This window comes from Chrysemys picta, chromosome 5 (assembly GCF_011386835.1).
Source record: "Chrysemys picta bellii isolate R12L10 chromosome 5, ASM1138683v2, whole genome shotgun sequence".
Lineage (NCBI taxonomy): Eukaryota > Metazoa > Chordata > Testudines > Emydidae > Chrysemys > Chrysemys picta.
Window position 1 is genome coordinate 55,140,235 of NC_088795.1, and position 27,974 is coordinate 55,168,208.

At 38.4% G+C, this 27,974-nt stretch overlaps 1 protein-coding gene across 23 annotated transcripts in view; it reads left to right on the forward strand.

The window, feature by feature from the left end:
* Positions 1–27,974, forward strand: part of GAB1 (GRB2 associated binding protein 1) — a 140,795-nt gene that overhangs the window by 57,543 nt on the left and 55,278 nt on the right. For 16 of the 23 annotated variants that reach the window (XR_010601363.1, XR_010601362.1, XR_010601364.1 and 13 more), the window contains exon 2: positions 26,658–26,952. The exons of 1 other annotated variant lie outside the window; for it this stretch is intronic. Coding sequence is in view for 19 of the 22 variants with exons in the window: in XM_005284309.5 (XP_005284366.1) it covers positions 26,658–26,952 (295 nt within the window). In the remaining 3 variants the exon portion in view is untranslated. Of the gene's footprint in view, positions 1–2,009; positions 2,209–5,250; positions 5,689–17,064; positions 17,249–26,657; positions 26,953–27,974 lie in introns of those variants that run through there. 6 more of the 23 variants (XM_042850287.2, XM_065596428.1, XM_065596431.1 and 3 more) reach the window with 3 other exon arrangements.

Genomic DNA, 27,974 nt, shown 5'->3' on the forward strand with positions numbered 1-27,974 from the left:
AAACAATAAAAGTAAATAAATTCAAGAGCTGTACAAAACTATCACTTGGTTTCTATCCATAAGCAAAGTATTTTTTTTTTTTGGAAGTTACAAACAGATAAGCTACCTTCCATGTGTGAGCAGCACTCGTATAAGTGGCAAATAAGGCATAATGAAATGCATACATCTTAGTAAGAGTCAAAAAGTCATTCCTTTTTTCTATTTAATATATAAAAGAAATTAATCAGTGGAAAATATTAAATTCTTTGTAAGAGATATTAAAAGGTACAGCTTAAATTTCCATGCTTAAAAATATGGTGTTCTCAAAAAGAAAAGAAAAAAGAATGTTTCAGAAATTATTAGCAATAAAGAACTCTTAGCTTAATATTTTCAATAAGCTACTTTTTAAAATTCAGAACATTTTCTGCTCCAGTTCTTAATGTTGTTTAACCATGAAGCAGCCGTAATTGTTGTAATGGAAATCGGCTGGTTAGAACAAATACAATATGTTGCAAGTCAGTATGATATTGCTGACAGAACCTGTTTTGAACATAATGAAATTAATATTCTGAAAGCTTGTGCTTGTAACACATATAAGTAATAAAAAATGTGCTTTAGGGAAGCAGTTGGTATTGTAGGCATCTTGCACAGAAGCTAACTACAAGTTTGCACTCTATTTACAGTTTGAAATGAAGGCTAGAGCCATAATACAGTCACACAAGACTTCTGTGACTGCTGCATAGACTTAAAATTTCTGTATCCAAATGAAAAATTTCACGCATTCAAAACATGAGGACCCCATAATGTACTACATTCAATTCCAGTGCCTGGTCTGCCACAAACTTAACAGGGTCAGCAGACAAAACACACAATCAAAGCAACTTTAAAAAAAATCAGATTTTTTTATTTAAACAATTTAATACTAATGAAGGCTAATTATGCAGAAGTTGGTATGTACATAAGAATGGCCATACTGGGTCAGACCAAAGGTCCATCCAGCCCAGTATCCTGTCTACTGACAGTGACCAATGCCAGTGATCAAGTGATCTCTCTCTCCTGCCATCCATCTCCACCCTCTGACAAACAGAGGCTAGGGACACCATTCCTTACCCATCCTGGCTAATAGCCATTAATGGACTTAACCTCCATGAATTTATCTAGTTCTCTTTTAAATCCTGTTAGTCCTAGCCTTCACAACCTACTCAGGCAAGGAGTTCCACAGGTTGACTGTGCACTGTGTGAAGAAGAACTTCCTTTTATTTGTTTTAAACCTGCTGCCCATTAATTTCATTCGGCGGCCCTAGTTCTTATATTATGGGAACAAGTAAATAACTTTTTCCTTATTCACTTTCTCCACACCACTCGTGATTTTATATACCTCTATCATATCCACCCTTAGTCTCTTTTCCAAGCTGAAAAGTCCTAGCCTCTTTAATCTCTCCTCATACGGGACCCGTTCCAAACCCTTAATCATTTTAGTTGCCCTTCTCTGAACCTTTTCTAATGCCAGCATATCCTTTTTGAGACGTGGAGTCCACATCTGTACACAGTATTCAAGATGTGGGCGTACCATGGATTAATATAAGGGAATAAGAGATTCTTCATTTTATTCTCTATCCCCTTTTTAATGATTCCTAACATCCTGTTTGCTTTTTTGACTGCTGCTGCACACTGCGTGGACGTCTTCAGAGAACTATCCACAATAACTCCAAGATCCTTTTCCTGATTAGTTATAGCTAAATTAGCCCCCATCATATTGTATGTATAGTTGGGGTTGTTTTTTCCAATGTTGCAGGATTAGTCCCTTTGAATGACTCTAGCAAATAGCTTTGCTCCCTTAATTTATACAAAAAATAAGGGGGAGGGAAATACTTCATTTGAAACATTTTGTTTTACTGCCTGCTATATTGCCATCACTGGAACTATGCCCAGGAGTGGTAAGGGTTATAGGGTTGGGTCTGTTATGTGGGATGGCATTTTCCAGACTTCTCTATACAGTTCTGCTAATGCACTTTCATCCTTATTTGCAGCAAACCTACTGTTAGACTTTTCCATGCAAGAGCCAAAGACTAATGGAACAAGAAATGTACTTGTTGGTTCTCCTTTACTTTCTGAAATGAACTGATAGCAAACAAGACTGAGAGGGACATATGAATGCTTGAAACCCATCTTCTTCTGCCTAGTGTTTCCTCCTCTGCGTGAACTGGAAGTTGTCTTGGTCCTGTAAAGGTACAACGGATGCTTAATATGGCTAAATATAAACTAACCACAAGAAAATCTGTAGTTTTGCCTAATTTTTGTTTGATCAAAGCTGATAACTGACAGTAAAAGTCATCAGGTCTTGAACTTCTTCTCAAACGTTAATGAATTAAGCCTTGCTGCGTTCCTGTGCATTATCCCATTTTGGATATTCTTGCTAACTCTGCCACTGATCTGCTGCATGGGAGTGATACTCCCTAGTGGTACCCAGGGTTATGAGGCACCTCTCCTTCACCTAGTCTTGTCTGTGCATGCTGTGGATCAGCTCCTCTGGCAACAAAAGCTCTGCCTTCCCAGGCCTCCACAGGCTTTCCCTCCTCTGTGAAGGGTAGTGAATTGAACACATCCCTGAATCTTCAGAGCATTCCCTGTAGTGTACAGCCCAGCCCCTTATCCACTGAACCCCAAAGTAACAGGGTTCATCAGGTGGTAAGATTCAACTCAGGATCACCACTTTGCTTAACACTCCAGCACAGAGGTATATTTATTATGAAAGGACAGAGATTCAAGTGAGAGTGGGTAAGAATATTGGAAATAAACAATTATGTGGAGAACAAAATCATAGCACACTTTCCAGCTTTCCAAATTAGCTAACAAGTTAACCTCCCATCTAAAGAAGATTGTCTCATTCAAAGTTCTCTCCAACGTTTTCAACCAACCATGGTTGAGACATTCATGAAGCAAATTCTCTGTCTGTATACTTCCTAGGTGAAGGATGACAGGATATCTCCTTTGTCCCCCAGACTACTAGAGCAAACCTTTGATGTTCACCTCCAAATAGGATCATCCCTATCCCATCTCCCCCTCCCCCCTTTCCCCACTGCTGTTTCCTTCTTCCTCTTACTTTTCTCTCTCTGAAGTTTTCACGATTCTTCATTAGCATTTGGTTCAGACTGTGAGAGAAGCCCTATCGTGAACCATACAGACTTAATTTACATGTAAACAGCCAGATAGATAAACACTTTAGAAAATCTTTTTCACCTTTGCTCGTGTGACCAGTCCTTAGACACAAACCTTAAGAACATAATTTTCAGTTTAGATACATAACTCCTTACACAACATCCATTCATGCTGCCCAGCGTGACACCGGCTTTTAGTTGAGACCTCACATGACACTCTTTGGTGAGCTAGAATGTGCATACTGGACCTAGGAAATTCCTGTAACCCCTCTGCACCTGCTTGCCAGTTGGCATTAAGAAGTTTTAGAGTCACAGTGGGTAAGTTGTCTTTCTGTGCCTTAGTTTTTCCCTTCTGAAAATGAAGATAGTTATGCTTGTCTGTCTTTTATAAAGTACATTGAGAGCTGTGGATGAAAAGTGCTATGAAAGACCCAAGTCAGTGTTTGCCCACTACTTTAGTTGTATTGAATTCAATAAATTCACTGGCTTAAAAGTGGAGTGGTGAATCAGGCCAATAAGTTCTCTTGATTCATTTTAAGGACCAACAGACCAACTTCATAGTAAATCAAAAGTATGCTTGTCAGAGAGGGATTCCAGAATCTGCAGGCATGCTTTATATATGATGTAATATATCTGGAATGTCAAATGCCACAAAATTACCTTTTGCTCAGTGTGTGTCCTCGAAAGGGAGGATTGCTCAGCAAGGAAAGAGTCCAGAGTCATAATCTTGGCTTCCATTGTGCCCACTGAGGTAGTGGTCTTCAAAGCAGTTAGCTGATGGAAAAAAAACTTTGAATCTTGTCATCATGAGGTTCACATGCTATTTTCCCCCTTTATCCATTCACTTTTTGAATTAACTTCTTGGCAACAGATTGAGATTCTTTCAGGAGAAATTTGGCTGATATTGAGCTGCAGGGTCATGAGGCCTAAGTCTGTTTAGTATGTTTTTATTTTTACTTTTCACCATATTTGGGCTTCCAAATTTTAGATAAGATGGCCTATTTTGGTCTCAAGTACTCTGTAAAAGTTACAGACTTTAGCTATACCACCCCATCCCTCTCCATCTCATCCTCTGTGCCTCTTGAAAACTCAACCAGTTCTAACACTGCAGGGAAAAGCAGCTTAAAGTTCTGAGACAAAGGTGCATTGAAAAGCTTTGTAAAAAAAAAAAAAAAAAAGCAAATAAAATAAACCATTAAAAGATCCAAATCAGAATGGTGTTGTGTACAGTATGAAAAGATTAATACATTTTAAAAAATTACTTCAGCACCTGAATTCAGGCTTCTGTTCTCTTCTTGAAGCAGTTGAGAAGACTGGGAATCACTAAGTAATGTAGTGAATAAAACATCCAAAATTTCTGGTGGTTTGTGATATTTTCAAGTGCTTCAGGAGAAGATAGGAGGCTGATATTGCAGATAAGGCAATAAATTGGGATACAGAAGACCTGATTTAGATTCCTTGGCTGCAGACTTCCAGTTATCTTGGGCAAGTCACGTAATCTATCTCTGCATCAATTCATCACCTGTAAAATTATGATAGTACTTCCCTACCTTTATAGGGGTGTTGTGTCTTTAAACACAATCACATACTGTGGTGATAAGTACCTGAAAAGATAGACAACAGAACTGTGGACTTGAAAAGAAAGGATTTTGTTTGCCATTTTAACACTGTTTTACTAACATATTTTATATTTGATGTGTAAATGAGGTAAATGAAGATTTTAAAACTGTTTAATAACTTTTAAGTCTGATAATTATAAATGGTAAATGCTAGTAGAAATTTATTAATGTAGTATTCTGCATTCTGTAATAATTAGCAAATTACACTGGTAAAGTATCAGGTAGCATAATGCATTGAATACATGTTGATGGCATGACTTCATTAGAATTTGTGCCTGTGTTAGTTGTAACAATCTTGGGGTTCATTAAATAACAAACCAGTGAATGAGAAAGGAATACAACTTTCATAAAACAAATGAGAGAGCTTCTGTAGTGAGCTGCTGCACACTATACGGTGTTCCCAACCCCCGCCTCTAGGGCACACCTCCAAATTCCCATACTCACAACACTGCCCCTGTGAGAGAGAGTTTCCAAATCACAGTTTTTCATAAACGTATCTCTACACTAGTGTGGCTGAATTTATAACTTTATGAGCTACCTTGTGAGCTTATTTTAGATTTGATATGATATCTTCACCTGTGTTGGTTCTGTATTTTGCAGTAGTTTCGTTCTGTGATGGATAGTAGAGAAAACTGATTAGTGCTGTGATTGATGCTTCAGCATGTCAGGGGACTGGTATAATGGGCTGCCATTGAGACTGCACTGTGAAACCACACACAGATTACCTCATCTCATTAGATGATTGAAACCTTCATTGAGTCTACAAGATTGCACAGCTTTCAGATGTACTGCAATTGGGAATTGGTGCTAAGAATGCTTTCATTTTCTTTGGGATGAGGCTGAAATGGTGATTTTTGTTGTTTTTTTGTTTTGGATAAAAGTCACAGCTGCTGGATGCCAATATAAAATGTTCCATTTCATCTTATTTTAAAGTAAGGTTCTGAATTATGGAATGAATTTAACTTTGATGTCAATGTCAGAGTTGTTTGTGTTAAATCTATTTAACATGCTTAGCCACTGCCATTTCGTGATTCTGTAGTAAGAGTAGCATAAAGAGCACATTCGTGTTTTGAGTACTCTGTGTTCCTGAAGCAAGGGGTGAAGCAACAGGTGTATCGTCAGTGGCAGCAGTAGTCTTGGTCTAAGATATAGTTGATCCTCTGATGCTCTGTTTTGTGTTGACTAAGGGACATAGCTCATAATAGGCAGCACTCTGCAATACCCAGCTGTCTTGTTTAGGGATAGTGCAGCTGGCTGCACATGCAGATGTGCCTAGAAAAGATGGCTTTCAGAGAGCCCATTTAACCCATTGTTTACTGTTGCTAAAGGGAGGTCATTAAAATGCAGTGTTTAAATAAAAATAAATATGGCTTATACATTATTACTTGGAATATTTGAGCCCTGCTGGGGCAATAAGCCAAACTGAAGAATTTGTTGTAGTGCAAGAACTTGCCTGCTACAATATTGATATTGTACACCTTATCAAAATATGTTCAGCAAGTTGGCCTTTCTCTGCTTAAGCTGTCAACAATTATCCTTTTGTTCAGAGAAGACATGTAGCGAAAGAGATGTGAGGTAAGTGGTGGTTTTGCTATTCAAAATTCAATAGAAACAATATTTGGAATATCTACTGCATGTTGTGAGCAGCTGGTTGATGTCTGTTAAGATGCTGCTTAAGAATAAGTGCTATGTGACATTAGTAAGCACATATGCACTTGCAATGAATAACAGCATCGAGACTACAGAACAGATTTCCTATTAGTCTGGCAATGAAATCTCTGAGATTGACATACTGTCTAAGGCATTTCTAAGGCATCTATCATTTTTCTCTATAAGTGCTGATCACATAAGCACTGTTTGTTTGTATAAAGATAATTTAGAACAAAGTCAAATATTACACTAAATGGTGAATGAAATGTAATGGGGATAAATGTAAAGTCATGCACATTGGAAAAAATAACCCGAATTATACATACAATATGATGGGGGGCTAATTTAGCTACAACTAATCAGGAAAAGGATCTTGGAGTCATTGTGGATAGTTCTCTGAAGACATCCATGCAGTGTGCAGCGGCAGTCAAAAAAGCAAACGGGATGTTAGGAATCATTTAAAAAAAGGTTAGAGAATAAAATGGAGAATATCTTATTGCCCTTATATAAATCCATGGTATGCCCACATCTTGAATATTGCGTACAGATGTGGTTTCTTTATCTCAAAAAAGATATATACTTGCATTAGAAAAGGTTCAGAGAAGAGCAACTAAAATGATTAGGGGTTTGGAACAGGTCCCATATGAGGAGAGATTAAAGAGACTGGGACTTTTCAGCTTGGAAAAGAGGAGACTAAGGGGGGATATGATAGAGGTATATAAAATCATGAGTGGTGTGGAGAAAGTGAATAAGGAAAAGTTGATTTACTTGTTCTCATAATATAAGAACTATGGGCCGCCGAATGAAATTAATGGGCAGCAGGTTTAAAACAAATAAAAGGAAGTTCTTCACACAGCGCACAGTCAACCTGTGGAACTCCTTGCCTGAGGAGGTTGTGAAGGCTAGGACTATAACAAGATTTAAAAGAGAACTAGATAAATTCATGGAGGTTAAGTCCATTAATGGCTATTAGCCAGGATGGGTAAGGAATGCTGTCCCTACCCTCTGTTTTTCAGAGGGTGGAGATGGACGGCAGGAGAGAGATCACTTGATCATTACCTGTTAGGTTCACTCACTCTGGGGCACCTGGCATTGGCCACTGTTGGCAGACAGGATACTGGGCTAGATGGACCTTTGGTCTGACCCAGTATGGCCGTTCTTATGTTCTTAAAAAACAATCATTGAGCCAATTTGTCAAGATGGTAAAAGAACAGAGACCCTAACGTGAATAATTTTTTATTATTCTTACGTGTGTTCCACCAAAAATCCAAATAATGAGTCATGTGCAAGTGGATCTTAAGGACCTATAGACTACATTTCATATATGGGTATAATCAGGAGCACTTGCCTTCAAGAAACATCCAAACAAGAGTGGCTAGATGAGGCGTCGGCAACCTTTGGCATGCAGCCCATCAGGGTAATCCACTGGCGGGCTGCAAGACATTTTGTTTACGTTGTCCATCTGCTTGCACGGTCCCCTGCAGCTCCCAGAGTTCTACAGAGATTACACAAATCGTATAAAGCTCTCTTTTTGGTCAATGTTTAACTGTATAGTTGCATATAGTGGACAGAAATGAATTACTTCCCTATAAAGTATCCATTATGTATCGATATGTGAACATTTTGCTGGTCATCTTAAACATTCAACCTACCATTCTAGTTATTGAGCATGTGAAATAGCTGATGCAGAGTAACTATCTCAAGATACTTTTGACTCACAAGGAAGTTTTCTAAGTCATGATATTGCTGAAAATCATGAGGCTCCCAAGCCAGATGGAATATCTGTTGCAATGTAGAGAATGTAATTCCTTGAGTGACCATCTTAATTTCCCTGCTATGGATCCATTGTTCTAGGCTGAAGTCATAACTCATGGGTATTTCTATCCAATCCATTGGGACAGAGCCAGTTTTTTTTTTTAAATCTGTTTATTGAAACAGGAAGCTCACTTTGAGGATGTGTTTGCTGACCCAACCTTCCTATTTCCAGTGTGTCTGCCTTCACAAAGCAGAGCAGATGTATTCTTTTCTGCTGTCTCTGGGAGAGCTTCTTGCAAGGAATTCCTTTTAATTGGAAATGAGTTTCTCTTTACTTTCCCCTGTTATGGGGTATTCTGTCTCTTAAGGGCAGTACTTCCTACTGGTCAATCCTCCCCTTCGCATATCATGGCCCTTCAAGAGTTTAGGGTGGTCTGATTCACAAAGCCTGAGGCTATATGAGGAGAGAGGAAAGGGGTCCTCATGAAAAAGTAGCATTTAGAACGAATCTTGTTACTATGGTATCTTTAAGGGCCTAGGACCTGAGCTGGGCAGAGAGGGTGGGGTCTATCCAATAAGGAAGGAGCTGGGAGAAAGGGCCAGCATAACTGCTGCCTCCTGCTTCATAGCAGGGCAGATGCCTAAAAACACAGAAAGGAGTAAGAAGGCTCCTGCAGGGTCCTGAGTTAGCAAGGAGCAGACACCAGCAGGAGAAGGCTGTTCTCCAGGAGGAGATAATAATTGTGTGAATTACCCATCTCCAGGAGAAGAGCAGGGGCTCCTGACATGAGGAGAAACGTAAGATTGAGAGAGAACCTTCAGGGGACTAGGAACAGAGCTTAGAGGGCAGGCTTCAGAGGAGCCCTGAAAGCTAGAAGTACCTTTTTGTTTGTTATGGATTTTTTTTGTAAGAGGTTTTGTAATAAAGAAGCCCTAAGAATGGTATTATTGAATCAAATGTCAAGAGTGCCTGAAGTGGCATTACTGTCTTTCTGAGAAGTGAAACTGTGGTAGGAGTACAGGGAGCGCCATACTAATTCATCAGAGGGCACTACAGGTCAAGCATGCTTTACGATGATCCCCCTCCCCCCACCACCAGCAATTTTGTCCTTCCTCCTTATTGGCCTCTGTCTGTAACTCTTACTGACAGTTACAGTGGTTGAGTAGCTCTACTTTCATCATCCAAGGATTCCTGCTGCTGCACTCAGAAGAGGACTTTTGCATTTGGGAGGGAGTGCAAAACTTGGGACAAATATTTTTAAGTTTGCACATTTTCCCCATTCGCCCACAGGAACCTGCCAGAACATCCAAACTTTTGTTGCGCAAATGGAATTGGGGCATAAGGTCGTTATATAGCACTTTGTACTGGTCTGTTTTCCCTTATCAGAATTACCATCATGCCTCTTTTGGCGAGAAATTTGGGGTGACCTTGGGAACAGCAGCAGAATTGTTTTTTAACCACAATTTCCAGTCTTCTCCCCAGGAGAACTTGCATCTAGCCATAAAGCCTGCAAGCAAGTTCAGGTGACGGGACGAACCTCAGCTTTATTATGGGTACCATCAGCCTACTGACTAGTGGAAAATACCATACACCCAGAGTCAGCATAGGTTTCTGTCACAATAAAACAGTATTGTTATGATCTCAGTTGATAGCAATAGCAGGAAAAGTACTGGGAACAAAATAGAGACCTTGTGTCATCTTGGTTTGCTTATTAAGCCATTGAGACCATTGTCCATGCTAGCAGCTGGGAGCTTTTGAGGAAAAAATATGGAGGTCTAGGTAAGATGGCTAAGAAAGCATTAGGGAGGATACAATATTGTACACACATTAGTTAAGTAAATTTAATTAGCCACTGTCCCATACCATGTTTCTGACAAACGTATTTTTGTTTGCTTAAGATAAGGTGCAGACTTGGGAATTCTTAGACATAAGTTTTATTAATCAAAATACAATTTAAAATTATGTAAGAAATTGCAGAAAATAAAATTGCTATTTTAGTGTTTACAGTGTTCAACTAATCAAATGAATGTAATGTAGGATGTTACAGTTTATCAAGTAATTCATCTATTGTAATTCAATTTAAATATATTACAAAGTAATAAACATAAATCTGTAGTATTCTGTAGAAGTGATTTTGGTACCAATATGAAACCATGGATTTGTAACACATGTCCTCATTAATTTTTCAGTCAAGCTTTTATTTTTCAAATTGAAAGTCATGAGTCTGTTAATCATAGTTCAAAATCAGAAATTTAAACCATTACTTGACTATTTACATTTGAATTCTATTAAAAATTACCTTTCCATTTCTCTTTAAGATCAGTAGTATGTTTAACCACACATAATCAGTAAATCCCAATTTTAGTTTACTGTAAACTCCGATTTCTTGGAGACAAACCTATAGATATTTTTATAAAATTGAAGAAATAAAAATATTGAGAGTAAACGCTCTCTAGGTTACAACTCATTAATTCATTAAAGATTTTGTCTTTTGTGTGAGGAGCTGACTGTTTTTTGTGACATCACACATCGTATGCAATCTAAAAAATCTCTAGTCTGTAATCGCTGTAGGCACAGATGTTTTTTCTCTCTTTTCCAGGGCATGTAAACACAGATTCCTGGTAAAGTAGTGCTGTGCCAAACTAATACAATTAACTGGCCAATCTCTGAACTCTTAACCTCTTGTTGACTAAAGTGAAAGAGAAGGTTTTGTAAATTGCATCATCTCTGGTGTATAGAGAAATATTGGTGTGGAGTGGCGAGTTCTTAACATTATGAGCACCTAGATAGTGGAGTAAGAGAATGGTAGATGTGGGTGAGCCGTCACCACCACTGGAGAAGGCCAGATTGGATATGGGATATTAGTGGGACACAAAAAAAAGGTCATTTTGGATGACTGATGTCATTTTCTGCCTCTACTCTTAAGTCTATGAAGATGAAAGAGAATTCTATATATAAAGATATATCTTGCTGAAAGGTTGTTCGTATTTTGAACATAGATTTTGTTTGCATTTAAAGAAAAGGTAATCCTATACTTTTTGGATTTCTCTTTGCAATGATTTAAAAGTGCATTAATTAAATTATTTTGCTTATCTACCTTTTAATTTGTGAAGTTGAGAATTTACTTGGCTCTGAGTGAATTATTTGATTTTTTTAAAAAAAACTTAGCAAACTGCATTTTTGTGATACAACAAAGAAGCAAATTTGCTTACTTTAATGTTCATAAAATGCTTTTATTGGATAATTGTTTTTCTGCAAGAATATTTTTCTTGCAACTACTTTGTGTCCAAATAGGAGAGAAAAAAGCTAAATGTTTGTCTTTAACTGTTTTTCTTTTTTTAATTTTGTTTGTAATATGTTTATTGAACTGTCTGGACTGGTTCCAAAAATGTTAGGTTAGACGTATAAACATGTTCTAACAATGGTATCATAACACCAGTGTGTTTTTGCTTGGGTTGGAAATTGCAATATAAATATTGTGAGTTAAAGAAAAAGCTGCCATTTCAATCTGCTCCTCCCTTTTACCAATTCATTAGAATGTATTTGATTAAATAGTGGAAATGACTTTAGAATCATAGAATATCAGGGTTGGAAGGGACCTCAGGAGGTCATCTAGTCCAACCCCCTGCTCAGAGCAGGACCAATTCCCAACTAAATCAGGGACTTGTATTAATTTAGAAATATCATGTGATGTGACACATACCAGTTTTTAAAATATTTTTCAGCTATTGCATCCCTTACATGCAGTGTCACAGGCTATCATCAGACTGATGTTGCAGAAAGTGCTTAACTATGATTTTTGTAATATGTGAAGTATAATCACATTATTACCTTTAGTTCCTGCACTAGAACAAATGTATAATGTCCTAAACTATTGCACTGCTTGTTATGACACCAGCATTTGGTCACAATGTAGACTGTTGATTTATGATGTATTGGCTCTTCTGCTTGATACGTTTTTGTAAATGTGCCAAGAGCTGAGGGTGAGCACTTTTTGCTATTACTGTTGCACTTACTTTGATTTTTTAAATGACCCAAACAAACAGATCTGTGAGGTTGTAAGACGTTTTGTTTGGTCTGTTTAAAATCACCCACACCATTTTCCTTCAAGATGACCTGTTTTAGACAGCATCTGAAACGAGGGTGAGTAGTTCCACTGTCTTCAACGCTTACAGGATCAAGGCATTAATGTTTTGTTAATATGCTATGAGTTTTTGTATTTAATATTTATAACTTAGGAAAAATATTGGTAACTTGCACACTTTTTGCAAGTAGATGCAGCGATGATAAATGTTTTATATTGGTGTTCTTGAATTGACTTTTACTTTTATTCCCCAAAACCTTTTTGGCTTAAATCATTGCTACTTCCATTTTAGTCAAATTGAAATTTTGAGGCTCAAGTCCTCTAATACTGCCAGGCAGAGGTGTATGGCCAGGCAGTAGCAGTGAGTTTTCCCCACACTGTATGCTGATATGCCACTTAGGAGCGAGAGGTTCTTTGGGCTTCTCTTCACTACTGGGGAGATCCACACTGCTGCAATCGATGCAACGGATGTCGTTTTAGCGGGTCTAGTAAAGACCTGCTAAATTGACTCTGGTACTCCAGCTCTCTGAGAAGAGTAAGGGAAGTTGACCGGAGAGCGTCTGCTGTTGATACCTTGATGTTTTCACTGCCCTGCAAGTCAAACTAAGCTATGTAGCTGGAGTAGCATAACTTGGGTCGACTTACCCCAGTAGTAAAGTCAAGTCCTTTGTCTCTGTGCCCATTCAATCCTTCGCTTCCCTGCCAAGACTATCAAGAAGACCAAAGATTAGACTGCAAGCACACAACAATACAACGGTGTGTCTTTTTTTACTGTTGTTCTATGTTTGCTATGTGGGTGATGGCAGAGATGCAAACTTTTGCACAACAGTGATTTCTAGTATTGGGGGGGTGACAGGGTTGTTTTCTCTTACCATTTCTTCAGTAATGATCCTCGTAATGAGTAAACTGCTCCGTCTCTGAAGTGTTCCTAAAGCAGTGGTGGTTGGTAACATTGTCAGAATGTAAACAGATTTTTCTCTAGACTAGTGTGTTTAAAATTCTTCTCAGTTTGTGCACCACGACTGATGTGTACACAGCAGTGAAATGAGGACAGATACATGGATGGATTTGAAAGTGGCAGGCCTCAAATTTTATTAAACTTTAACATAGGGAAGGGGTGCTTCCCACCCATCACCCACATTCTCCTGTGCTGGGCATTTAATTGATTCCAGTGCAGGGGTTACAAGGCTCCTACCATATAATCCGTATTTTGGGGTAGGCTCTCTTCAGCCTACCCCCAGGATTCAGGTCAATACTTTGCCTAAGACTCTAGGCATTTCTTGGGGTACAGTGATAGGTTGGAAGGGCATTTACCTGAACTAGTCATTTATCTAGAAGAAATGCCTGGCACCGAAAGTGATGTTTCTGTTATGAATTTAATATTGAAATAATCTATAATAATTTAAATTACTAGTTTTGTTTGCCGTAATCCATGATATCCCAGATGTTGGTGTTAGTGAAGTATCAAGATGCATAAAGTATTCCTCTGGTGGTGTCAAAGGAAATCTTGGCAAAGCAGAAGGGTGGGGAGGGAGGGCAGGATGCTTTTAACTTAATAGGACCCTCTGAAGAAAGATTTTGTTAAGAATTTTAGTCATGTAAATGACATAGTGCTCCTATAACATGGTTGGTATCCTTCAACAAGGAAGGGCTAAAAAGCAAACTCTTATGTTTTGTGACATATGTGAAGATATGCAACTCATTCTGTGTTACTTGGCACATACAATAAAGGCATTATATTTGTTAATAAAACAGTTTTAAAGTAACTTTTAGTTTTTCTGGGGAAATAATTTATTGTCGAGAATGATATGAAACTTCATGACTTTTTTGTTTGGGCTATGTATGCAAGGCAAGGACATTGTTTGTTCTGGATCTCTTTTAAAACATTCTGGTTAGGTAAATTTGTTAGTCTCTAAGGTGCCACAAGTCCTCCTGTTCTTCTTTTTGTGGTTAGGTAAAGTGATCCTGGGCAGATATATATTTACTCTTTGCCTTCTCATTTTTCATAGTTCTTGAAAAAACTCTGACTCTCATTATTTCAGCATAATGACTTTGCAGGCCTTGTGAATTGGCCGTTAATATTGGACTATTCTGTGAGTGCTAACTCCTTAAAAATAGTTGAGGAGCCAACCTTGTTTCCTTTTCAGGGTTTATCAGTTGGAAGCATCTTCTTTTATCCCATGTGTAAGCAAAAACCCTCTGGACTGATGATTTGATCTGTATAATGGAATATCTAGGCAGGATATCCCTTTTCTGTTATTCCTTGGTGTTATGGCATCAGGTTCTGTTTCAAAGTGGAGGCAGGGGAAAGGGAGATTGGAAGTAGCAGACAGTGTGGTTTCAGGTTATGTGGTGGAAGAAGATCTCAAAATCATTCTTCTACTCCATGATCAATTAATAATTGTACTTCAAAAGACAGTTAAAATGTGACATAAAAAGGCACATTAGTGGTAGACAAAGGAGCAAGTGGTTTCTACTGGTGTTCCCAAAAGACTGCCCAGACACAACGGAAGAGTTGTATATTTAGAAGTTACTATAGATTCTGTAATGAAGTACATCATATTAGTATCTTCTGTGTGCAGTTATTTTTAGCATTTGTAGACTTTCCTGAACTACTATGTTAGCAAGTTAGATCCAGACTCAGCTTGTAAAACCTGATGCCAAAGCTTTTTTGAATTTTCTGATTCTGGTGTGGTTAAGTATTTGGTAAAGTACTACTAAAAACATGGGAAGTTTAATGTAAATAACATGGGTGTAGTTATATAGAATAAAATGTGTGTGTGTGTGTGTTTATATAGTAGTTAACACTGCAAAAGGTATGTATGAGTATTACTTTGTTTTGACATGCTTATAACCTTCTCAAATTCACATTTTGGGCTGAGATTTCTGCTTGTTCTCATCCCCAAAGTGACTTGTTTTTAATGAAGGAGCACGGTTAAGTAAAAATTATGGGCAGAATCCTTTGGTCTGGCCAAGTTATGCTAAGTGGCAGGACAAGGGTGTTGGGGGGTTGTAAATGGTTTTTTTCCCCCTTCTCTCTGTTCCTCTAATTCTGAAAGGATTACAAGCTATTATATGATAGAAATTGTTATGCCCTCACCTGGAATATCATGTTCTGCCCTGTTCACCCTATCTTTATGCCTCAGGGTTTAAGCCAATCTCTAACTACAAGAAATTAGGAGGAGACCTAATTGGGGAAGGGTAGAGTATCATACGTCAGTCCATGCATCTTCCTCTGAATCATCTGGGGCTGGATATTGTGCAAGACAGAATACTGGACTGGATGGACTCCAGCCTGATCCATTATGGCAGTTCATATGGGTGATGAAGACAATTATAGGTACGGAAAGGCTTTAAAAGAGATTATGAAAAGATTAGGATTGTTTATTTTATAGAGGAGATGACTAAGAGAGGACTTAAAGGTGCACGAAATAATGATTGGTATAGAAAAGGTAAACTGGATGTTCACACATACCCTTTCTCACGAGGAAAGAGCTTGAATGACTGGAACTTGAAGCTAGACAAATTCACACTGGAAATAGGGCTTTTTAACAGTGAGAATAATTACCCATTGGAACAGCTTACCAAGGGTCGTGGTGGATTCTCCATCACTGACAAATTTTAACTCAAAGTTGGATGCTTTTCTACAGGATCTGCTTTAGGAATTATTTTGTCAGAATTTGATGGCCTGTGTTATGCAGGAGGTCAGACTAGATGATCACAACCATTCTTTTCTGGCCTTGAAATCAATGAACCTAAAAAGGGGAACATAAAATGAAAATGAAAGGCCACAAATTTCAAACTAATCAAAGGAATTAGTTTAGTTGATCATTTGAACTCATAGCCGCTAAATACTGAGGTCAAGAATTTAGTATACTGGGAAAAAAACCCCACCAGGATTAAAGGTTTCAGAGTAGCAGCCATGTTAGTCTGTATCCGCAAAAAGAAGAACAGGAGGACTTGTGGCACCTTAGAGACTAACAAATTTATTAGACCATAAGCTTTGCATCCGAAGAAGTGGGCTGTAGTCCACGAAAGCTTATGCTCTAATAAATTTGTTAGTCTCTAAGGTGCCACAAGTCTTCCTGTTCTTCTTTCCACCAGGATTAGACATTTCTGTGGCTAAGGTAGATATTTACAGATACATTAAATAATGTATAAATGGATATAAACCCTCAGGCGTCAAGGCACAAGGCAATCCCTAACTTCCTGGGATTAGGAAGAAACCTCTCCTATGGGCAGATTGTTCCATAATTGTCCACTACAAGGTTTCTTGTACTTTTCTCTGAAGCATCTTGCATGGGTCACTGTCAGATACAGCATATCAAACTGGGTGGATCACTGATCTGATCTGGCCTGGCATGATCATATGTTCCATATACCTAACTCATAAATCAGTGGATTTTCCTGGTTTCTAGCTTCCACAGAATACTAGCCTTCAGGTTCATTTGGAAAGATGAAGAAATTACCCTATTATCTATCAGCAATGATACAAATTGAAGAGTAACTTTGCACATGTGTAGTAGGAAACTTCCCCTCCCTTTACTGTTATACTAGCCCCAGATCTGTGGAGTTAAGAGATGATATACCCAAATTATTCCTGTGCAGAAATCCCTATCCACAGAAGAGCTGTGGCATCAAGACTTCTATGAAAAAATATGTACTCTACAGTTAGCATGTTTTATGATCTTCAGAGTAGCCTGGAGTTTAGAATCTTTTATAGATATCATGCTTTTTTGCAAATTGTTTAGAGACCCAGTGAGGTTTTTTTTTCATATTTTAAACCCACCCCTTATATATTAAATCATTCTAAATCTTACAATTGCTGTTATTTTCAGTCCATTGTGTCTACTTCCTGTTGGTCAAAGGTTATTAGGATAGGGTGGCGTATGTATAGTGAGATGGAAAGCTGACAGCAAAAAGAAAGCTCTGCTTATTTTGGTGTAGACACAACTACAGAAATGGCCAGGACATTGCTTGGATTTACTGAAAACACAGAGAGGTAAACTGCTCCCAAAACTGACATAAGATGTTTTTATTTATTCGTATGGAAAATTTAATGAGGTTTTAAAAAATACATTCTCCAAGGAAAGATTTATATTTTCCTTAGGTTAATTTTTCTTGTCTAGAAAGGATGTCATTTTTGTTTGGTATACAAGTTAAAGATTTTATAAGAGCTGTTTCTTAGACATGAAAGTAAATATTCAGCACATTTGGTAATTTTATACTATAAGATGGTTTAGAACACCATTTATACTTTTCTAAGAGTTAATACTGCAAACTGCAAATACACAACCTTGTTCTGATATATTAAGTCAAAAGAATGTATATTTTAGGATAGTGCTGTTCTAAAATGCATAATTTGTCTTGATATGGCTGGCCATTGTCTGAGAAACTTATCTATGTTGCTGTTTGATTGTTCAAACAATAGTATGGCACTTGAGTTTTCCTTATAGTAAAAATAAACTTGTACTGAATATTCCTAAACAAACATTTAATACTTGAGGGATTGAGTTGTCTGCTCTCAAGATCTTCAGTGATATGATCATGAGCTCCTATGTAGGTTACTGTTACACGGTTGTTATGAGGTTTTGCTTTTAGACTAAATTTCAGTTACTAGAGTGGTTGTTGGGTGAAGGGAAGAGAAGGGTGACAATAAAATGATCATATGTAGTTATTTGATTCTGTAAAACACTTGATCTGGTGGTTTGTTTGACTATTCTTAGAGAGGCTATAGACTATAGAAATGTTTTGTTAGTTGAATTGATAAGTTAGTATGGGTACTGTTTTATCAACCAAGTATTGTCAAATGAGCTGCGATTACATGGAAGCTTTTTTTTTTAAACTTTAAAGTATATTCAAGTATACATTAATTATTAAATGTTGTGTACTCTTGATTCTCTAAACTGGTCTCATTCATTTTATAGCTTTTGTTTCAGTATTTGAATCTAAAAGAAATAGTCTGTTATGCCTTGGAGAAGGATTTTTTTAAGGGCACCATCAAGTTGATATTAAGCAGTTTCAAAAAAAATGTATAAAAACAGTTTTAGATATTGTGCCTGTTCTGAAGTCCCTCTGCTTGTGTTTTTGGTCTTACAAGCACATTTTTATATAATTTTAAATGTCTTGCTTCTTCTTGTCTGTGTGAGGCTTTCACACAAGGACAAGGGAAATTGACGGACTATCCAGGCCAGTAGTGAAACTGAACATACACAAGATGCTGTAAATGTACAAGTAAATGAACTGGAAACAGAGAGATTTTTCCCTCAAATCTTCCAGTTAAAAACAGTGCCTAAGATTACTGTAATGCTAGTAAGTAAAAAGTAAGATGTGCGATGAAATCCCGGCTCCACTGAAGTCAGTGGCAAAACTCCCATTGACTTAGATGGGGCCAGGATTTCATCCAGGAGTTTTAAGTTAACCATGCCCCTATAACACCCAAACTTCAAATTTTTTAAATTAAACCATTTTTATATGATCAGGCATTGTTGCCTCTCCCAATTACTGCATGTTCAAGAATTTGACCTTGGTACTCTGGTCATGCTGTTGCTGGTTCTTTGTGCTATGGTAGTGCTTAAAGGTCACAATCAGCATCAAAACACCCCTGTCCGATGCAGAGTACAGTCACATACCAAGGGACAAGTCCTAGCCTCAACAGCTTCCTGTACTTTTTTGGGGCCCAGCACAACGAGTATATTAAAAGGAGGAAATAGAAGGATGAAGGTAACTAAACTAAGCCAGTTAGGCATCTCCTCCACACCTGCAAGATTTATGAAGGTATGAAATACTTTTTAAAATAAATCAGCCATTTCCAATTTATGCACAACCAGACTGTAATTGGTTGACTGATTGCTTGTAGGCATTACAGCAGAGTTGGATCTCGAAGAGGAATTGGAAGGAAGGAAATGTCATGGCCTTAAATGTTGATTCAGGGAGGACTTTCCAAGCATAGAAATAAATGCAGAGCCGGTTGTGGGAGAAGATGGCAAATGGGCAGAGAAAGCTGGCATCATTGGTGGAGCAGCAGTCATAGGAGGTGGCATAAGAGACAAGAGAGTCAAGTAAATTAGTTGGGAGGGCAGAGATGAAAAGGCCTTAAAGTTAAGGACAAGAAGCTTAAACTTGTGTTGAAAAGGGAAGCCAGTTGAAGAATTCAAGGAGGGGAGTGATGTGGTCAGAGTGGTGGTAAGGACGAGACTATATTAGCAGCTGCATTTTTGAATAGGTGTGATAGGAGGGGTGTGTGTGTGTGTGTGTGTGTGTGTGAGACCAGACAGAAGGAGGTGAGCACTTGGAACTAGAGTGGTAGGGACAGAAAGGAGTGACTGTATTTTGAAAACATTGTGGAGGAAGGAGCAGCAAAATCTGAAAACCACCTAGATGGGCAGGGCAAGGAAAAGGCACCCATCCCCCGGATTATGAACATGAGTGATAGGGACAAGGGTGCTGTCTTCAGCAGTAATGGTGTGGTCAAGGGAGGGCAGACCAAAAGCTCATTTATGACCACATTACATTTCTTGCTGACAAGACCTCCAGGAAGAGATGATGTTGGATAGGCAGGTCGAGATGTAGAATTGAAACAGATGGGGACAAGGCAGGAGTGGCAAGGTAAACTTGCAAGTGATTAGAAAAATCATGATAGTTTGAAGGTTGTAAGTGGGCAAGATTGCCCAGAAAGATTATATAGACTAAGAAGAGAAAGGGTGGCCTTGTGGTTAGAGCGTTGGCCTGGGATTCAAGAGATTTGGGTTAGATTCCTTGTTCTGCTACAAGCTTTCTGCATGACTTTGGGTAAATCTTTTAGTCTCTCTGAGTCAATTCCCCATTTGTATGAGGATGATAATATTTCCCTATCACACAGGAGTGTGTGAGGAGAAATGCATTAATGTTTAGGAGGTGCTGAGATTGGGAGTCTGGGGTATATAGGTAAGTAAATAGATAGAGGACGGGCCAATATGCAACCCCATGATTTTTGAGAAGGAGAGTGTGGATGTGGATCAGATGACACAGTTATAGACCTGTTTGCTAGACTTGGTTGGGTCTGGGGATGCCTGCTGTGGATCCAGCAGCCTGGAAGCACAGGATGTTCTCAGGGCTTTCGGGCTTCCAGCCTTGGGAGCCAATTGGCCTGAGAGTCTGGAAGCCCTGGCATCCCAGGCCAGTTGCCTAGAGTCACATACCTTGGGAGTCCTGGAAGCACTTGATTAAAATTGACATGAGTCTTCTTAGTTTCAGTCAGCAGTTGTGGGATTCTGAGGATCATATTTTGTTTCAGAAACACTCTATGCCAGTTTTTCCAAAATTATTTTTTGTATGTGTGTGAAATTTCTGGTTTGTGGGAAAATTTTGGTGTCTTTCCAAATCAGAACTAAACTAAACTTAATAAATATCAGAATTTCCCAGGAACTGGAAATCTTGAGTTTTGTCCAGCTCTCCTGTTAGCACAGTTAGACTTCTAACGTAGATGGGACTTAAGGAATGCAGTGCAAAATTAAAGTGCATGTAAAAATGATGAATTTGTAGTTTTAGGCTTGTTAAAACGAGAGATATCCTTACACAGTGATCAGATACGTTTCTTTTAATTTTTGCCTTTTCTTTGATACTTTAATGAATAGTTCAGTATTGATTTATTTATTTTAGTTCAAATGATTAAATATAAATTCTGACATTTTGCTTGCAGTAAATATGCATGGAGGTATTGTTCTGCTTTATTTTCAATGTTTTCTTTTGTTTATTTAACAAAGCTAAAGTTAGAACTAGCAGCACAAGACTAGAAAATGGTGACAATAGTTTGAAAACAGGAAATTTAGCCTTGTGTGTATTCGGAACAGATGATCAGGATGATAGCCAGTAGAGTGGAAACTTCCACTGAGACTGTTTTTTCCTTATTTTGCTCAGTTAGAAAAGATGGTGCTTCCTGGAAAACAAGTCTTAAGTACTTTAAAGAAAGTAGTAATGCATCCAGTATTTTCCTCACTTCACATTTACTTTACTTGTTTTTCATAAATTTGTTTACTCTCTCAGCATTATTACTAAAAAGTACAATTTTGAGATAATTTAAGGTCTTGACAATCCACCTTTCACAATTACTGTTTAAGATGTTTATACCTGGATATTTGTGGAGGTTTTATTCTCTGTTGCCATGTTTTATTTAAAAATTACATTTAAAAAAAAAATAGGGACAGTGGAGATGCATCAGGAAAATGAAGCTGCATATCCAAACTTCTAACTTGTGTCGCTACAAATACATCACTCGGGGTGTGGGAAATCTCCCCTCTCCTCTCCCCCGAGGGACGCAGTTATAGTGACCTAGCTCCTGGTGTAGACAGGTAGACAGCACTGTGTTGATGGGAGAAGCCCTCCTGTCAGCCCAGCTGTTGCCTCTTGGGGAGGTGTAGTACCTACACCAATGGGAGAATCCCTCCCATCGGCATAGGTAGGCAGCGTTGTCACTGAAGCGCTACAGCAATGCAGCTGTGCTACTGCAGCCTTGTAAGTGTAGAGAAGCCCTAAGTGATGCTGTCTTCCAATTTTCCTGATACTGTGGCATGGCTGAATTGCTTGCTTTTAAACCAGCAGTACTCAATTTACATAAAATGTGCAACAGATAAAATAAAAAAGTGTTTTCTTCTCTTCCTCCATTGGGTTAAAAAAAATACTCAACTTCAGTATTCTTTGGTTACAACTCTCTGAGTGTGCCCAGGTCTTTAGTAGCTACATGGCAACTTATCACATCTTAGACTACTTTTAAAAACCTACTTTATCTCCATAATTTTGTTTTGTTGTAATTATATTTAAAAGTTTAGAAAGACTGCTGAATTATATGATTTTAATACTTTAAAAAAAACTATACTTGATAAATACCTAATCTGCAGGCAGTGTGTTGGAACCAGACATGCAATGTAAATAAACATATTTTGCATTAAAAATAAATTAAATAATCCTAGGGAAGGAATATCATTTCACCCCCTAAAATATCTAACCTCTGTCTCATACCAGTATTGGTTAGGATTTGGAAAAGTGAGTTTTAAAACAGATCACACTGTAGAGTTGCTTATTTTTCTCAACTGTTTTCCAATAGAAGTTCAGCTGCATCTGAATCACTTTTATAATGCAAGCAAAGTCACGTTGTTTAGAGTGTATTGTTTATTAAATAATTGAAGAGACAAAGCTTGGGTTTTTTTCTGAAATTTCATTGTGGCATAACCCAATTTTATATTTGTAGTGGTTTTGTAGGATACAATGCATGTTACAGATTGTACAGCTGTAAAATACGATAAACATTCTTCAAACAAAAATACCCAAAGGGAAAAAAATAATAAAGAAGGATATATTTATATAAATAGTTATTCTCTCTCTCGCTCTCACCTCCACACAGCCCCTTTCAGAGACTTAGTTTGGGAAAGCAGTTATTGAAAAATCTCTCTTCATTAGTTGATAGTCAGTATTGTTGGCTCAGTGAGGCAGTATACAGCTTTCACTAGGGTGACAAAGACTGAAATGTTAAAAATAGAACAAGCTTTAAGAATCCTAGATATTTTCAGATAACAAAGAGTGATTTATGTGGGCTCATTTTGCACTTTCACAAAACATAGAGAAGCTTTTGTACTATGATTAGCAAGGGTTCTGATGTCAGTTCTCTTGTCTAGCTTCAGGCTTTATTCTGCTGCTAAATTGTGCTTTGTACTGTAACCCAGAGAACCTTTGTATCTGCCTTATTAATGTGTAGTTTATGGAATTGCTTTTTTTTTTTTGCGTTTAATCTGTGCCAGTTTCAGTGAGTGACTCATTATATGACTGAAATAAACATTCACATATTCACTTTGCAAAAATTCTTCAAAAAAAATAGTAGCAGGTGGTAGCCTAAACTCAGTGTTTTAAGTACTTAATAGTTGGTATTTTGTAGCATTAAGGCTGAAAACAAGTTCCTTTTAGATTAATTTATGAAACTGGAATAAGTCATATTTCACTCTTTAATGTTGAATAGGGCTTTTATTAGTGATAATATGAACAAGTTTCACCCCTTAACACAGAACTAGACAGAAACTCCCAAGCTAGGCAAATTTCATTTGTACCAAGCGATTTGTGTTGCATAAATCTTTAGGCAAGTATGTTGGGGTTTTTAGAGATTATTTCTTCAGATGAGATTTTTAAAAAGCAAAGACATAGAGGATAATTCCAGTTTCTGAAATAGTTGCAGCTTATAGTATGTTTTTCAGAACTAATTATCAATTAATTATCAACCTTGGAGCCTTTCTGTATGGAAAATATCTAAGGCTCCTGTTACGCTAGTATCTAAGCTGTTGTTTTTCTGGCTTGATAGAGATGCAGAAAGCAGCACAAAATTTGTCATATTTTCAGAGCAGTATAGCACAATGCATATCAATTCTGGAATTTTACACATTTTAATACATAGCATCTACTTAAGGTGTTCCATTTGTTTTTTTCTGTCAGTTTTAATTCTTGTACTTTGTTGTTTATCCCGCTCACTAACTTGCTAACGTAGAGAGAAAGGTGACCTGAGAACTGACTTGAATTATATAATTCTGCATTTTAAGGCTGAATATCTATGATAATGAGCACAAAATGCATGATTATTTGTATAGAATTGCGAGTATAAAAGTCTTTTTTCAAACTCAGATGATTTTTAGGACATGGTGGCTACTGAATATGCCACAAATTCCAGTTTAAATGTCTGGCATTTTCCCCCTTCCCTAATTTCTGTATTATCTTTCCATAGTAGCTTCAGCTTGATATCAAAAAAGGCATCCACGCTTGACAATGAGTTGTTTGTGAGCACCCACTGAAAAGCTGACTATGCTGGTTCTGAGCCAGAGCTATAAGATGGCAGCACAGTTTTGATTCCCAGGCCCCAGTATGTTTCCCCCCACTTAGTTTGAGGTAATAGGTTACATTTACACTTCTCAGGAACCAGCATGAGTTGTTTTCTGCTCCACAGCTGGTTCCATAAGTCCAGTCTGAGAAAGTTTTGATCCCAGAGGTTGACAGATGCATATGGATATGTAAAGGACACTACAAGTCTCAACACTTCCTTTTCACCTCTTGTTAGTGTGGTAGTCTGTCTTCCTGTCACTGTGTACTCTGTAGAAAATATGAATGGATTTTTTTATGTGATGGATTTTTATACTTGTTTAAACAACCTAAATGCAAACTTTAAAAGAAATCATTTTGGCAAGGGGAAGAGAGTTTTTGGTATGGAGGAGAGTTTGCTAGAGCCATCCCATTCACTTTCTTTGAGCTCACACTTTGACTTATAAATAGGAAAAAAAGCGGTGGAGATAAAGAGTTTATTCCTTCCATGGCTGTGGGCCTGATCCTGCAACCTTAACTCAGCGTAAAGGCAATGAGTTCTTACTCCTAAAAGAAGACCATCTGTCTAGGTTCTTATGCCATGTCTGTTGCCCCGATATCTGAGCACCTTAATTAAAGCAGGACTAGATCATATTTGTGGAGGCTTCCTCTCCCTAAGATATAGTGACCCATATCTCTAGTTACAGCTAAGGAGCTCAATGGGGGTTAGGAGGAGAGTGCAAAGGTAACTTCGGCATTCTGCAGTCCTGAACCAACTGTGTGCAAAGTGTGGTTCCCCGGCATGAATTAGCATGTTCTGAGGGCTGCTCTAAATCTGTGGTTCCCAAACTTTTTACTAAGGTGACCCACCAACTGCCTTTTGTCTTTTTGGGGAGATGCCTTTGCATAATAATAATTTTGTGTGTGTAAAATGTAAACTACTGTTCACTATTTTTTAACTTTTTAAAAATTCAAACATGAAAGAAAAACATAAACTCACGTGCTTTCTGCACTGCTAGCACCTCCCCTCTCCCAGCCCTGTCCCTTCTTGTGGATAGAGAGCTCTGACAGGGCTCCTGCTACATCCCTGTAATTGAGGAGGTCATGCCTTTAAGTGAGAGTGGAAGACATGCTACAGCAAAGGAAAACACAAAACAGCCCTCCAGTGACCAGTCTCTGTCCTTGGAGAGAACTGGCCTCTCAAAAATCCTTGTGTCTGGGGAGCCTAATTGAAACAGACACCAAACAGTACAGATCCCGCTCCCAGCAAGGGGGCTTCACAGTCCAAGTTTTCACCTGCATCAAGATGAGGAGAGCATCCCTGGCCCAGCTCCCAAGCCTGTTGCTCAGCTCCGCCTAGTCCCCATGCTCTCACTCTCCCAGTCCTGCTTGCATCTGCAGCCCCAGCTGGCTGGAGAGACCTCGGTGGGGGTGTTCAAGAGTGGGTCTGCCCCGCACTCACCCTGCTCTGGCAGCTTCTGTCCTGCAAGGATGGGCCTGGCTCCCTGCTCTGGGCATTGTGACCTGGTGGATGGGGTTGCAGCACTACTTAGGTTTGGACCAGACTACTTCCTATCATGATGGAGGGGTAGCCAGGCAAACCTGGGTGGTGCTGTGACTCCATGTGCATGTTGCAATGTCACTTGGTTGTTTGGACCTCTCAGATGTGTGGCCTGGGGCAAAGAACCCCCTTCCCCCACTTCCCCTGTGGCCCTGATAGGAGGAGTGCTTCTGGGGCTCATGGAGAGTGACATGGGGGAGCAGTGATAATCAACTCACCTACACTCTTCCTGCAACCCACTGGTGGATCAGGACCTACCATTTGGGAAACACTGTTCTAAATTAAACTGGATGTCCGTAGCCCCAAGGCACTGATAAAGTAGTTGGGGTTGGTGTAGGAGTCGCAGTGCCTGGACTCGGCAAATATATATATTCATGGACATAATTAAATGGTTTTTTTTTTAAGTTTAAAGGAGAAAATCCAATAATTTACAGTGCTGTAAAGGGTTGCCATCTAATAAAGTGGCTCTCTTTCTACAAGAGTAGCTATCTTAAAATACTACCATTTGATTAACCTGCTTTAGTCACAAGATTCAGAGAAACGTGCATGTATGAATGAGCATTATGTGTGCTATGAAAGCAAGTAACTATTGAAGATAAAACAGCATGAAATTAAGAGGACACTTTTAAGTACCTAAAAATATAGGTTGTTTCTTTTCCTTCCTCTGCCTGTATTAACTTTCTTTGGAAGTTCTTTTTTTTCTCTTTTCCTTAATTGGATTCATCCTTTCCCATTTGGCAAATATCATCTTACTTTTTAAACTTATTCTCTTGAACAAAGTCTTAAATATAAAAGGAAATATTTTTTTAAAAAGGTCACTGCCACCAGTTTGTAACCTGATTCTCCTCAGGTTAGGTTTTTTGGAAACAATTTGAAATATTTATTGCATTGTATTCAACCTTTTTTCTTTTTTCTTTTTTCTTTCTTTTCTTTTTACAATGCAGTTCCAGTAGTGGAAGTCACTGATAAATAGGCATAATTGTCTTTAAAATAACATCACGCTTACATTAATGTTTCCCTTTTCCCCCCTACTTCTTAGGCATGGAAGAGGAGGTGGTTTGTGCTTCGCAGTGGCCGTCTAACAGGAGATCCGGATGTGTTGGAGTACTACAAAAATGACCATGCCAAAAAACCTATTCGTATTATTGACTTAAACTTGTGTCAACAAGTGGATGCGGGATTGACATTTAACAAAAAAGAGTTCGAAAACAGTTATATTTTTGATATCAACACTATCGACAGAGTTTTCTACTTGGTGGCAGATAGCGAGGAGGAGATGAATAAGTGGGTTCGCTGTATTTGCGACATCTGTGGGTTCAACCCTACAGAAGAAGGTAAATTTAGCATTTTTTTTCCTGAGCAACACTGTTATGTCACCTTACAAAGAAGTATTTAAAGATCAATAGCTATTTTTATAACAAAGAGAAAATGCATTATATGCAGATATATGCATCAGATATGTAGTTCTTTTACTATTTAAATGAAATAAATGGGACAATGAGATCTGTAGGGTTTGTTTATTTTTATGACCTAGTGCAGTAGTCCCCAAGGGGTGTGCCCCCCCTAAGGGGGCACGGAGGAGCATTCGGGGGGGCATGTGGTGGGGCCCAGGCCAAGCCCCAGGGGAGGTAGGGAGGGAGCGCCACCCAGCCCCACTCTGGTCGCAGCTCTGCTCCGCCCGCAGCCCAGCTCTGCCCTCATTGCCTCTCAGCCTCTATGCTGGCTCTGCCTCTAGCCAAACTGAAAACCACTTCATTTGACTTTGAGGGTTTTTTCCAGTGGTTTTAAAAAGAACATGGAGAAAAATTCTGAAATGAAATATTGAAGTGTTTTGTTACAGAAATGCTTAAATGAACTGCTCCAACATTTCCAATTTTTTTCTTTATACCAAGCAATTAGCCAAAATCCACCCGTATTGTTTCAGTCGAGCCAAATCAGCATTTTTCAGTCCGTCCCCCCCAAATGTCTCCCAGCTCTGCACGTGCTAGCCTATATGGATGTGTATATAGTGAGGTTTATAGGAACTATATTGAATCATTTACTCCAGACACTAATATGGAATTAGGGTAGAGCTTTTTGGTAAGAGGTTTTTTGTGTGTGTGCATGTTATGTGTTTGCTGGGGAAGGGAGAAGTAGACTAGATCTTCATTTGGATTCTAAGTCTTGATAGTCCTGGATCAGTTTTCTACAAACATAATTTCTTCATGCTTCAAATTTCATACATAGCTTTCCTAGTTCGGAATAAGGTACTGTTGCATGTTTTATGGATGTAACCTTGGCCTGCATTGCCTAAGTGCAAAATTTAAATAGCTTGGAAAATCAGCAATTGTTCATCCACTTGCATTTTCAGGATCTG